Here is a 14434-nt window from a genome sequence, read left to right as displayed (position 1 = left end):
AAAAGCAACAGGATGTGCTATGACACTCTCTAGAAATGCCCTGGTAAACGTACCCCGCCAGGAAGGGAAGGTGAGTGGTTCAAACCCTCAGAAGGCGGGGCAAATCTGCCAAGTAACTTTTGAATGTGGTAATCTGGGGTCTAACCACAGCTAAGCTCGATTGTGATCCCGCATAAAGCAGGTCACCGTACAGCCTGTCTCCTCTCCTTCAGGAGGCGGAGTAGGACTCCAGTGACAGTAAATGCATCTCAGATATTGCTTGACACTGCAAATGCTATCTCCAGTCCTTTCAGGCCAGTGCGTCCTGTATTTCCTAACTATTGGCAACTCGAATTAATCAGCTCTGCATTCCCAATCCAAAATGCTCCAGAACGGGAATTCTAGACAAGATATAGCACAAGTGGAGACCGCCACCAAGAGGACACAGTCAAAATGTAAGATTACCGTCGGGCTCCATCTAGATCTAATCAAAACATACACTCTTGGTTTAGACTTTGGTCCCAGGCTCAAGATATACACAAATATTCCCGAGTCCCCAAGCAGCCAGACTCTTAAGCACTTCCGGCGGCCAGCACGATGGAGGAGAAGCACTCACACTGGGCAGATAGCAAACATTTTGCTCTGTGACACGTGACTTGCTTTTGCTTCATAGTGAGAAATGCACGCGTGTTGGTTCCTAGATAAGATCATTGAAAATCGCCAGTCAACTCCTCACCTCAGAGAGAGATGTCTGGACCATGGTTGGCTCCTGATTTCAGCCCTGGATAATGGCGAGTTAGAAGAGGTAAGGTTAGGAGAGACCATAAAGGGGACAAAAATTGCTTCCTTTCCCACCCATTTGCGGGGCAGAAGGAGAGCCAGCCAGGTGATACACGGAAATCCTGTTCCTGTTAGGAAGGAAGTAGAGGATGTAGGTAGGGGACAGAAGGACCCAGCAATGCTCAGAGCATTCTCAGTCTGATTGATTCCTGCTTTCTCGGGGGAAACCCTCTAGCAGTGAACTCTGCTGTGCCCCAATCCATCTCACAACTTCAAGCTGCACTGGTCCTGGGCCCTACGCAAAGGACAAAGGACTGATGGACAGAGTGGGACAAGTTGGTCCTTCCTGGTCTCTTCTAGTTTGGTACCGCTCACCCAAGTCTTTTCTTGTCTACACTTCGGAAGGGTAAAACCCACTTGTGGTCACAGGGAGTGAGAAAAGTAGGGCCACAGAACTGTTTCCAGGCACCTTCCAAGCTGTAAATATGACCCAGTTGTGTGGCAATGGAGCGATGTGCAAATCCCAACTTCACGCTTGGTTTACCTAGAGCACTTCTGGGATTTACGTGTCTTCGTTTCTCTTTCGTGGTTCTGATAAGACTGCCAAGAGCCACATAAGGGAAAATGGTTTATTCTGGCTTACAATTTAAAAGTCCATCATGGCGCGGCAGTCACAGTAGCAGGGGCGGCAAGCATCTGGTCACGTGGCTGATCACGTGGTGCATCCACAGTCAGAAAGCACAGAGGGACGCATGCATGCTCGTGCTCCAAGGGGCACTTGCCCGACTCCCTTTCTCTAACACAGTCCGGAATCCCCGCACAGGGAATGGTCCTGCCCACAGTTGAGATATATCTTACCACATCAATTGACATCATGCAGATGACTTCTCAGACATTCTCAGATGCTAACATTAATCTAGATATTTTCTCACAGGTGTGCCAGAAGCTTGTCTCCTAGGTGACTGAGGATCCTGTCAGGATGATGATTAACACATCAGGCGGACTCACAAAGAAACCAGAGATGACAACATACAATTCACACACCCGAACTTCGCCCCTCCCTGTCTCCAAACAGCTCCAACTCAGTCTCCATGACAGCGGAGCAAAGGTTTCACCAGGTAACTGCAGACTGGAAAAGAAGAGACCGTTAATGACAGATTGGTAGTAATATTTGAAAAACAAATGACAGCAGACTCGTTGGTGTCCATAATTCTGCTCCACAAAGAAAAGGATAAATTCAGCTTCTTAGGAGCCCAGAGAAAGAGTGGGGCACAGCTAGGCTTCAGTCGCTTCTCATTAGAAATTGGTGCGCCGGGCTGAAGAGATGGCTCAGCAGTTAAGAGCCCTAGCTATTCTTCCAGAGGACCCAGCACCCCCATGGTGACTCACAACCATTTGTAACTTTGTTTCCAGGGGATCCAGCACCCTCTTCTGACCGCCTCAGGCACTGTATGCATGTAACACATACATAGATGTGGCAAAGTGCTGATATAAAAATGAACGAGTGTAGGGAAAGACGGCCAGCACCAGCTGTCATTAGGGACAAGCAAATGAAAGCAACAATCGCACACCTCGCAAAACAGTGAGACTCACACAACCACCCCGACCAATCGCTCGCCAGGGTTCAGAGCAAGGGGAGCACAGAGTCTCTGCTAATGCAAGTGCAAGATGACCCTGGCCGTATCGGAAGACAGCACCGTAGTTTCTTATAAATGTGAGAACAAGGGGTTGGGGATTTAGCTCAGTGGTAGAGCGCTTGCCTAGGAAGCGCAAGGCCCTGGGTTCGATCCCCAGCTCCGAAAAAAAAAAGAACCAAAAAAAAAAAAAAAAATGTGAGAACAATCTTACCATGCTCCAGGGACCATTGTTGGAGGCATTTACTCGAAGGAGTTGAAGAACGTAATGCGTGCCCGGAAACCGTGTAGGAGCGTTGTAAATATGCAGCATGGTTGACAGCCATTGTATTTGTAATTGCTGAAGCTCGAGAGCAGCTGAGGCGCCTTTCAGTAGGCGGTGAGTAAACAGAGTGTGGTGGTGTATCCATCCATACAGTGGAATACCGTTTGAGGAAGCCATAGACAGAGAAATGTGAGTATGGTAGGAGGGCCTGAGAGGTGGCGGGAAAATGAGCAGCCCCAGGGGGCCCACAGGATTTTCAGGGCAGTCAAATGATTGTCCATGAAGCTATTCTGGTGGGTGCATGCATTATGCTCTTGTCCCAGACTGAGCCCCACTGCAAGCTAGGGGCTCTCTTACAGGAGCACTTGTATCAAGCCAATGCGACACTCTAATACAGGAGAGACGGGGTACTGGTGAGGGAATGTGGGAACTGTAAGAACCATTTCTGTTCCTATTTTCCTTAAAGTTCTCTAAAAAATAAACTGTGATAATTCAAGAAATGGCTTTTGGAAGTGTCATAAAATAAGACTCATGATAGGGAAAATTCACCACACAGAATGTCCACTATGAAATAGTACCACATAAATATTTATTAAAATAGTTCATTGGAGAGCCACACACATTACCACATCAACCTTAAAATTATTAGTAAATTGCACAGAAAACAAAATACCACGTTGACAAAGATGTGATTTCATGAGAAAAGTCTGGAAAAGAGGCTCATGGCGGCTAGTGAGGGGTCTGTTGTCCCCTGGGAGCAAGAAGCACACATCGCTATACAATCGAATCGACAGTCAACTCTCTAGAAATTTATTGTAACACCACAACTTATGCCAACACAGCAAGACTCAAGCATGAATGTGAGAGAAACACATTTAGCAGATACAATTTAGAAACATCTTTTTATTTAAATTAGCTTAAATACTGGAGGGCAAACACTGGAAGCAAAGTCTTAGGGGCACACCCTCGAGCCATTCTGTCGGGTAGGGGTCCCACGGGACACGGTGTCCACAGAGTGGCCCCCAGGGAGGGTGGTAAGCGTGAACACACGTGCTTTCATAAAGTAATGAGGTTCTCAGGGTGGACAGAGGAACTGCTAGGCTCCAAAATGTTTAATACCACCATGTTGGTTTGTATTTACAGAACACTGAGAAACCAGTGGACTGTGTGACATGTGTGAACCTGCTCCTTGGGGTGAAATACATTCAAATAAAGGCCGGCCACACAGGGAAGCACAACGTCTACGCTTCACGGATCTCACCTTTCCCTCGGGAGGCAGAGGCAAGACGCTCTCTGTGACTTCAGCTTGGTTTACGTATTTATTTCCAGGCTGGACAGGGGCTACAAGGTAAGACCCTGTCTCAAAATAATACTAATACTACTAATAATACTACTTTTAAAATTCCAGCTTAGAATTATCAAGTTAATAGGAGGAGGTAAAAGCATCAGAGAGGGCAGTACTTTAAGAACAGATCTGTAGAGATGAGGCAAGGAATGCCTAAAATGAAGCAGGGGACCCTCCTCCTGAGGACAGGGGTGGTGTGTACTTGGGAGAGCAGGGAAAGCAGGGAGGGCAGGGAGGGCAGGGAGGAGAGCAGGGAGGAGAGCAGGGAGGAGAGCAGGGAGAGCAGGGAGGAGAGCAGGGAGGAGAGCAGGGAGGGCAGGGAGAGCAGGAGGAGAGCAGGGGAGGCAGGGGAGAGCAGGGAGAGAAGGGAGAGCAGGGAGAGCAGGGAGAGCAGGGAGGAGAGCAGGAGAGAGCAGGGGAGCAGGGGAGGAGAGCAGGAGAGCAGGGAGGAGAGCAGGGAGGAGAGCAGGAGAGCAGGGAGGAGAGCAGGGGAGAGCAGGAGGAGAGCAGGGAGGAGAGCAGGAGGAGAGCAGGGAGAGCAGGGGAGAGCAGGGAGAGCAGGGGGAGAGCAGAGGAGAGCAGGGAGAGCAGGGAGAGCAGGGAGGGAGGAGAGGAGGGAGGGAGGGAGAGCAGGGAGGAGAGCAGGGAGGAGAGCAGGGAGGCGAGCAGGGAGAGCAGGGAGAGCAGGGAGAGCAGGGAGAGCAGGGAGGAGAGCGGAGGGGAGGGCGGGAGGGGAGCAGGGAGGGCAGGGGGGAGAGCAGGAGGCAGGGAGAGCAGGGAGAGCAGGGAGGAGAGCAGGGAGGAGAGCAGGGAGGAGAGCAGGGAGGAGAGCAGGGCAGGGAGAGCAGGGAGGAGAGCAGGGAGAGCAGGGAGGAGAGCAGGGAGAGCAGGGAGGAGAGCAGGGAGAGCAGGGAGGAGAGCAGGGAGGAGAGCAGGGAGAGCAGGGAGAAGGGAGAGCACAATGCAGGGAAAGTGAAAGCTGGGAAGGAGAGGGGGAGAGAGGAGTGAACGAGCTTTCTTTTCCTTCTGCCACTCAAGGCACATAAACCCCCATTTGTGGTGACAAACATACCAATCCCGTACCACTAGTATTACCACTAGTATTAAGCCAATATTCAGGTTTTAATTTTGTTTTTAGTTTTCTTAAGGTGTGAGAAAAGCAGAGCAGAAATGATTTCATAGCATCATCATAATATGTTTTTATTAACAAGGCACCTGAAATGAGAAATATCATCAAAACTACAGTTTTCAGAGAGAAAAAAAAAACTAGTAAAAATTCAAATTACTACAAAGTAAATGTGTAAAAATATGTTACCATACTGATCTAATATTTTTTTTTCTTTTTTCTTTTTTTCGGAGCTGGGGACCGAACCCAGGGCTTTGCGCTTGCTAGGCGAGCACTCTACCACTGAGCTAAATCCCCAACCCCCTGATCTAATATTTTAATTACTCAGTTTCCACATTAAGAAACAATATCAAAAGCAAATGACCCAAAAATTAAATAAATATGAAAAGCCTAGATTAAAAGCATAAATAAGTAAACTTGGAGTAATTCTGTCGAGGTAAATAAACTGCAGATCAGTGCGTGTGAGCGTCCCTGTGAGGGTTAGCTCACCACCGTGCGTCCTTCACTGCATCCTATTTTCTTCTGCTGTGATGGGCTCTTAAGATTCGCATAGGTGTCATGTGCGTCCCAGATTGAAAATATTGTACATTAAACAGTAAGCAACAAACAAAGATACGAGAAAGTTGGTCTGGGTGACTCTGCAGGCCTGTGATGTCACCTGTTTCTCAGCCGAGTGACTAGGAGGCCTCAGCTTCCCTTAAAGAGCCATTTGTCTGGGACATTTCACCAATATTCTCCTAGTTTCTTTAAAAAAGAAATTACGGAAGTAAAGCTTTCACAGCAAACACATTACATGTGTATACACTTACCATAATTACATGTGTAATTGTGGCACAAAAATGATAAAGTAGGTACATTAAAATAGATCTTTAATAGTTTTATTTTTTATTGTTTGTTTAAACAAATAATTGTTTGATTGTTTAAACAAATTGTTTAATTGTTTAAAATTTCTAATTTTAAAACCAATCAAAGGTTTAAAAAAAAAAAAGCAGAGAGGAAGACATTTCTGTATATTTCCTTCTCCAAACACAGATTGCCGTTTCTCCCTTTATGAGCTAAATCCATGCTTTAGTAGAAGCTGGGAGTGACAGTTACCAAAGGAAATATCCAGCCAGAGCCTCAGAGTCCAGCAAGGCTTGGCAAGCCACACAGCCTCCATCCACCTTCCTACACACAGAGAATGACCAGCAGTGTGGCCATGACGGGAGCACCCACGACGCTCCTGTCACACAACTACACACATGCCGGTCACTGGGCTGACGCTCCAGTGCTCCTGTTTCCCAGGGAAGTAGACCGAGTACTTCTACTGTGATAACACACCTGCTTTACAAGCCAGAGCAGCAAAGAAAACAGTTCCTACTGCGGGCAAGGTAACGTGCCTCGTGCGGCCATGACTCGTGCGGCCATGACAGCATGTCTTACAGAAGCATGTCTTACATCTGAGCGGCCTCTTACAGATCCGCGTAGGAGTTTAAGACAAGCAAAGCCTTTGCCACCCACTGACAGCTTCTGAGGAGGGAGAGAGTAGGAAGCACATCTGACTTACTAACTCAGCGGCTACAGACCAACCTAGCATAGACGCAGGCCTGCACTGTGGGAGCATGAGGACTTCAGGGGGAAAAAAAGGTTTATGCAAAGGTAAGTAATGCCAATGCCAGGAAAGGGCTACCAACCAGCAGGGTTAGAGAGAAGGGTCTCTCTCTCTCCTTCCTTCCTTCCTTCCTTCCTTCCTCCCTTTCTTTAAGTCCAACAAGAGGATTTAGTGGGGTTGTTTCTATCTGTTTGATTTTTGAGATAGGGTCTTGCTATTCTATACAGGCTGGCTTCAGACTGCGTGCGTGCCATATTTTCACTATCCTTTTAACAGTTGGAGGGCATTCGGGCTGTGTCCGTTTCCTACTGATCCTCCCACATCAGCCTTCCACATTAGTTGTTTATTTCAAACGTTCCTGGTGTGGGGCCTGGAGTCCTAGCTACTGGGGACAAAGTAAGACCCTCCTCTAAGGAAATAAATAAAAGCAAGTTTGCTCATCTCTCAGTCTAATTTTTCAAGAATTGGGCCCGTTACAATAAAATGATGTCTTTTGATTTGGAATTTTATAATCTGTGTGAGGGGCCTGTGTACTGTGGGATGCTCCCCTCTGGACCCCGGTTAGGCACAGACCACATCCAAACACCAACATCCAAGCACAATCCAAACGCAAAGAGATCCTTGATTAAGCAAGGCAGAGGGACAAGGTGGCTGAATCGGCACTGGGCGGAAGCATCAGCAAACAGCTTAGCAGGGGAAAGGGGAGGTCTGTGTTAGAACGAGCTAGGGCGCGCTGCTGAGGTCTGGCTGGGAATTTTAGTTATCGGGTTAGTCAAAACAATGGACTCTGATTGCTGGACCTTGGTGTTCGGTCTCAGGAATGAGCCAGTGGCCAAATAAGGGGCCAGACCTTGGTGACAAACTCCAGGAATGAGATCTAACAGCTCAGCAGGGGGAGAAGGGTAATGGGACAAAGTCTGTGAGCGCCTGTGTGCTATGGTTGGCCTGGGTGCCATGGTCGGCCTGCTAGAGCTCTTCACTCTGTCTCAGAAGAAAGGGGCAATTTATAGTAATCAGATGAATCCATGAGTTTAAAGAGTCAGGTTTCTGCCCCCTGAAAAAAGCATGATGCGTTTATAGGTTTTAGTTAGGAAAAGAGGTCAAGTATCTTAAGCGACATAGTAGGAGTTTCTAAAGTGCCTCTAAGGTGGATAGAGTACATAGTTTCAAAGTAGGCTTGAGAATCAGGGTACTATCAGACAAGCTTCTAAAGTCGATTTGGAAGCATAGGTTGCCTGACAGTCCAGAAGGAGCAGGCGTGATTAATTACAGGGCACAGTGCGTGTGACCACACCCATGCAGCTCCCTTTGAGATCCTCCTTCAGGGCTAACTCTACTGAGCAGGTCAGATGTGGGCTCTCTCCCACTGCATGCACAAGTTCATAGATCTGTGTGTGGGGTTGGAGGGATGGCCAGGCCATTATATAGAGGACCTGGACTTGGTTCCCAGCACCCACATGGTGGCTCAAACTCCCTATAATTCTAGAACCAGGGGACCCAATGTCCTCGTCTGGTCTCCTCAGGCACCGCATGCATGTGATACACAGACATACATGCTGGCAAAATACATGCAGAAGAGGGGAAAAGGTTCTTGTGCATTATAGCCTAGGAGACTAGTCTTGTTCAGAACTCAGATTACTGAGCAAAGTCAAATTCTCCAAAAGCATACAGTGTTGGAGGTGATTAAAAAACCAGTAGCCATATTGATTTGAGCACACTGAGTGAAAAGTGAGACGTTCGAAGGGTGAAGGCTGCTGCTAGCAGAGCGAGACTCTTCCCATTGTTCCAAAGGAAGTGTGAGAGGCACCAGCACAAAGACTATACCAGGGGAAACACTTGGCAAATGTCTAAGGAGCCAGAGGCTAACAGAGGAGCTGGAGAGCTGGGGGAGTGAGCGAGAATGCTAACTGCACATCACACTCCGACAGGGACCGCACTCTACAGATTCAAAGATCATGTTTCCTGAAGAATTCACCATCTTTCCATTCCAAGTGACCATTCCAATCAAATGCTCTGTAAACAAGGCCCTCCCGCCCAGAGCCGCCCCTCAGCCCCAGGGCCCTGGCCTGCTTATTCTGTAGCCTGAAGCCAGCAGACTCTGTGGGCGTCTCTTACTTCTCAACCACGGTTCTCTGTACCTCTAGGCATTTTTGTTTTGGCCTTTAAGTGAAGATTTCTCTGATTAAAAATTCCAGACTTTTTTTTTTTTTAATTTCAGGAATTTCTTCACATTTCATAAACAAACTCCCGGAAATGGAAGACGCTGACCAGTCACGCAGATCCGAACTCAACCATCCACTTTTCGTACTTCTCCAGGTCTGCCGCAGAGACAGACTTGGCGATTTTCTTCAGCGCCAGCTCCAAGTCCCCTCTGGTGACAGGCATCTGCAGCTCTTCCTTGGACAGGGCCCGAATCTCTTCTGGACTCAGGCCGTTGATGCGCCGCCTCATGGCCATCAGAGAAGCGTCTCTGCAACCAGACCAAAGCAGTCAGCAGCCTTCCTGCACCTGCTCTCAACACCTCAACGACAAAGTCACACAGTAACTGAGGACGATGTTATGTGTGCTTTCCAGACACCACTCGGAAGCCTCCAGTCCCATCCTGAAGTTTGGGAAGAGGTTCAAGACCAACGCAAAAGCTGGGGAGATGGCTCAGTTGGAATAGTGCTGGCTATCTAAGCACGAGGACCAGGGGTTCAAGTCCCACCCCCACCCCCAAATGCTGGGTATGTTGGCACAGGCTTGTCATCCTAGGCCTAGGGAGGTGAAAACAGAAATCCCTAGGGCATGTTGGCCAGCTAGCCCAGCCTACTTGGCAAGTCTAAGGCCACTGTCTTGTCTCAAAAACCAGGGCAAGGCCAGGGGTGGTGGTACACACATTTAGTCAAGTAGCCAGAAGGTGCAGACCTCTGATTTTGAGGCTAACTTGGTTTACCTAGTCAGCTAGAGATACACAGTGAGACCCTGCCAAAAAGAAAAGAAACCCAGCCCTAGTCACCACACAAACAAAATCAGGTGGCCGGCACCTGAGAAACAACATCCAAGATTGATGTCTGATCTCCAAGTGCACAGGCATCTGCACACATTCATACACCTGCAAACACACACACACACACACACGCATGCACGCACGCACGCACGCACGCACGCACGCACGCACGCACCAAAATAGGACAGGAGTTGGGAAGTGTACTATATCTCGGAGGCCCAGGACAAGCTCAGTTTAGGAAGAGGAAGTCAATTTTGGAATGGAGAATCGCATGCTGGGAACGGACATCTGCTAATGTTAAAATGTCAAGTTTACAACCAATAAGTCAGTGTACCGCCTCAGCAAATGGAGCGAAGGCAGGGAGGGATGCAACTGTCTCCATGTACAGGTCCCTCGGGGGACGTCTGTGGGATGCTTCTCCTGATCAACGGTAAATAAACAGGAAGCCGTAGAAGAGATGGCTGAGTTCTCATCAAGGCCTACTAGGAGGACGAGAAGCCTCACCTTCAGGTCTGCCAGTGTTTTACTACAGAGACGGTGGAAACTTGTGGGCGTGAAGCCTCTGGACTCAAATGCAGGAAACACGAGGGAGACAGGGGCTAAAGCTTTAAGGGAAAGCACGGAGACTAAGTACGCAGACTTCTCCATAAGAACTAAAAGTTCTCTCTTTCCAGTGATGGATCTAAAACCACGAAGTCCTTAGAGTAGATGGGAACTGAAAACTGTGTCTCCTCCATCAATGAAACGGATCAACTCCCTTCATCCTCACGTGGTCCAAATTCTCCCGAGAAAGCTGCACACTGTTGCTTCCACAGTGCGGCTGCGCTCCACCCTAAAGCTGATTAGGGTGGGGTTGCTCAGTTCTGTTGCCGAGTAAGACACAGTGTTTCTTACGGCAACCAAAAACCTACATGAGGAATGGAGATAGAGCTCACTGGTGGAGCACTTGTCCAGCCCTTGCAAGCCCGTATTTGGAGCCCGAAACTCTAAGAGAGCGTCTATACGCCCAGCACTTCTGAGACACAGGCGGGAGGAGCATGAATTTACAGCCTGGGCAAGAGGACCTGGTATCAAGAATGGAGCGAGAGGAAGCAAGTCATCCATCGTATTATGTACGTGTTTGTCAAACAACCATCAAGGTGTGTGTGAAGGGAGTACTCATGACGGTGTGTATGCTTTTAGGGCTGACCATTTGGGTCCTGCACCCGGGAAGACTGTCTCTCTGCTCTCAGCGCTCCTTGGCTGCCTGCTGGTCTGTGTGGGACTGGAGCCTCCTAAGCTCAGCCGCGTGGGTGTTAGCATGGCTGTCGTTCATGTTTAGGCAATCAGGTTGGTGGAAGGGGAGGGAAGGGAGACCAGTGTAGTAGTTATATTAAAATCTCAAAAAAAAAATGTTTTTAAAAAGAAAGTAAAGCTATTTGAAAAGAAAAAATATGTGCAAACCTCCAGGACACGGGGTGCTGCCTTCAGGTTTGGGACTAACACCTCTGACTTTAAGACCAGCTGTCCTACACATCTAAACTAACGTGTGGGCTCGGCCACAGGTCACCAGGACATACCTGCAGATGTTAGTTATGTCGGCGCCCGAGTAGCCCTCGGTCTTTTCAGCGATGTCCTCCAGGTGGATGTCGGGGTCCAGCTCCACCTCCCGGAGGCTGATCTTCAGGAGCTCCGCCCTTCCTTTTGCTGTGGGAAGATGGAAGGTCTCGCGTAAACTTACTACCGCTTCTGCTGAGGGATCCCCTTTACACACCCAGGAGACCAAGACAGCGAGGCCCCCAGCACTTCTCTCTACTTCCTATACGTGGTCACAGAAACCTGAGGGGACTTAGTTCTCCTAACAGATGCCAGAGGAGAACCACAGCTCTGAGCTCTCTATGAGCTCAGATAAATGCTGTCTTCAAAGCCTCAGACGGCTTCGAACTAAAAACATCAGGGGGATGGGTGCAGAGGCGGCTCAGCAGTCAAGAGCACTGGCTGCTCTTGCAGAGGACCTGGGTTCAATTCCCAGCACCCACATGTACCTCACGCCTTCTGTCACTCCAGTTCCTGGGGCTCTGACGCCCTCTTCTGGCCTCCACAGGCACTGCATGAATGTGGTTCTAATACCTGCTGGCAAAATACCTCAAACACAGAATTACTTTAAAATAGAAAAACTATTTGGTCTAGTTGGTCAAAAGAGACAGACAGAGGATAACTCCTCAGAAGAACCCTGTTCAAATGTTAGGATGACAGACTTAAGGAGCTCTGTCCGTGGTTCAGAAAAGCTAAGACTTAGCAGTGAGCACAAACAGCTCCCGGGTGCTCGAGTTCAGGGACACCTGGTGCCAGCATGGTTTCCCCCAGTGCTGGCTTGGACATGGCTCTGTGCTGAGTTGCTTGGCTTTCCGTTGCTGTAGTCTGAGGTAGACCTGCTTGAACAAAACACTATGACAGGCCATGACAGGTTTACCTGGGTCTCTCTTCCCTAAGATACAAAATAAGGTTAATTTTCCTCAACTGTTATTTAAGAAATGTTAAATATTAGAAAAAAAAACTCCTTTACATCTCCTCACCATTCACGAGGTGCTTACAATACTACAAACCCCACCCTCCACACACACACACACACACACACACACACACACACACACACACACACACACACACACACACACACACACACACACACACACACACACACACACACACACACACACACACACACACACATACACACACACACAAACACACACACATACATACACACACACAAATACACACACACACACACATACACACACACAAACACACACACACACACATACACACACACATACACACACACATACACACACACATACACACACACACACACACACACACACACACACACACACACACACACACACACACACACACACAACACATACACACACACACACACACATACATACACACACATACACACACACACACATACACACACACACACACACACACACACATAAACACACATACACACACATACACACACATACACACACATACATAAACACACACATACACACACATACTCACACACATACTCACACACACACATACACACACACACACATACACACACACACACACACACACACACACACACACACACACTTGTGAATTGAGGGCTGGCTGCCGGTGACATTATACCCACAGGTTCATGAGCACGTTCCTGAGAACGAAGGCATACAGACTTTTTCCCATTATCAGGACAACAGCAGGGCCTCGGTAAGCTCCCGCTGGCTTCTGGGAGGCCACCCCACCATGTCAGGTATTCACGCCACACCTCAGCATTGTCTCAGTAGAGTCCGCACCTACCGGTTTAATCTTGATTAGTTCTATCTTTCATAGAACTACATTTACATTTCTTCTCTCGATTCCTAACCTCAAAGCATTTCCACAGAATGTCTGAGGAGGTCTGTTTACAGAGCGGTAAGAGCCTTGAGATGCTCTGGGGGAGCAGCAAGGTGGGAAGAGCTGTGGCTGCTGCTGCTGCTGACAGCAATGACACACACACACACACACACACACACACACGATGACAACTATGATTTCTATGAAGGCCTGCAGAGCAACAGCACCCTGCCTGCCTGCTGCCTGCCTGCTGCCTGCGGGTAGGGGGGGGATACCTCTCTGGAGATGAACAGATCAGTGGGATAGAAATGGGAGCGAGGTGAGCCCTAGGCTCCAGGGATGAAAGGTGGGATGGGCAATGAAGAAAAGCAAACCTGTCCTCAGGGAAAATGAGATCCGGTTTCCCCCATACTCTACGCAAAACTCAGTGCCAATCCATTACAAGTAAAATAACTGTAAAATTAAAAGCATTTTCAGGAAATAACTAGGAAAACAGTTAATGATCTCAGGGAGAACTCTCGAGATGCAGGTTTTTAGAGGGGAGCTGTGGGGCTGCAGAGACAGCTCAGCAGACAAACTGTTCACCACGAAAGCATGAGGACCCGAGTTTGGATCCCTCGCGCCCACATCAAAATCTTGGAGGGGCAGCATGAACCGTGATCCCTGAACTGGGAGACAGACACGGGTCCTGAAAGCTCAGTAGCCAGCTAGTCTAGTCAGTCAACGAGCTACAAGCAAGTGAGAGACCCTGTCTCAGAAAATGAGGAGGGTGACAGAGGAAGACTCCTAACACTGACTGCTGGCCTCCAGAGGCACATGCACAGCACTCATGCACACACAATCACATGCATGTGGCTATGCACCACATACACACACACACACACACACACACACACACACACACACACACTAAAAGAACTTACCATGCGGAGCACGCTTGAATCGGGGACTCCAATTATCACAAGAACCATGCCCCCAAATATTCTTATGTTGAAGTCCTAACTCCAAGTCCTTTGGAGTTTGACTACACTTGGTGACAGGTTTTTAAAAGATCTCAAGGGGTTGGGGATTTAGCTCAGTGGTAGAGCGCTTGCCTAGCAAGTGCAAGGCCCTGGGTTCGGTCCCCAGCTCCGAAAAAAAGAAAAGGAAAAAAAAAAAAAAAAGATCTCATGCGACTGCGCCCGCACCCAGTGTAACTGGTGTCCTTACAGAGAGGTTAGGGCACAGACATACTCAGGAGGAAGGTCACGTGTGGATACCAGAGGAAGATGGCAGGCAAAGAGCAGGGTCTACCAGGCAAAGAGCAGGATCTCAGAGGGAATGATAGAAAGTGAGTAACCCCTTGCT

General features: G+C 48.5%; 1 protein-coding gene across 1 annotated transcript in view; it reads right to left on the bottom strand.

The window, feature by feature from the left end:
- Positions 1 to 8853: 8853 nt before the first annotated feature.
- The window catches only part of Katnal1 (katanin catalytic subunit A1 like 1), a 52416-nt gene continuing 46835 nt past the window's right edge, over positions 8854 to 14434 (bottom strand). Inside the window, exons 10-11 of the mRNA XM_032886904.1 lie at positions 11269 to 11395; positions 8854 to 9190 (exon numbers count right to left, since the gene is read on the bottom strand). Of these exons, the coding sequence (XP_032742795.1) occupies positions 8992 to 9190; positions 11269 to 11395 (326 nt within the window). The 3' untranslated portion in view covers positions 8854 to 8991. The remainder of the gene's footprint in view (positions 9191 to 11268; positions 11396 to 14434) is intronic.

The sequence above is a fragment of the Rattus rattus genome, chromosome 16 (genome assembly GCF_011064425.1).
Source record: "Rattus rattus isolate New Zealand chromosome 16, Rrattus_CSIRO_v1, whole genome shotgun sequence".
Lineage (NCBI taxonomy): Eukaryota > Metazoa > Chordata > Mammalia > Rodentia > Muridae > Rattus > Rattus rattus.
Note: the sequence above shows the minus strand (reverse complement) of the source record. Positions and strands in the feature narration are given on the sequence as shown.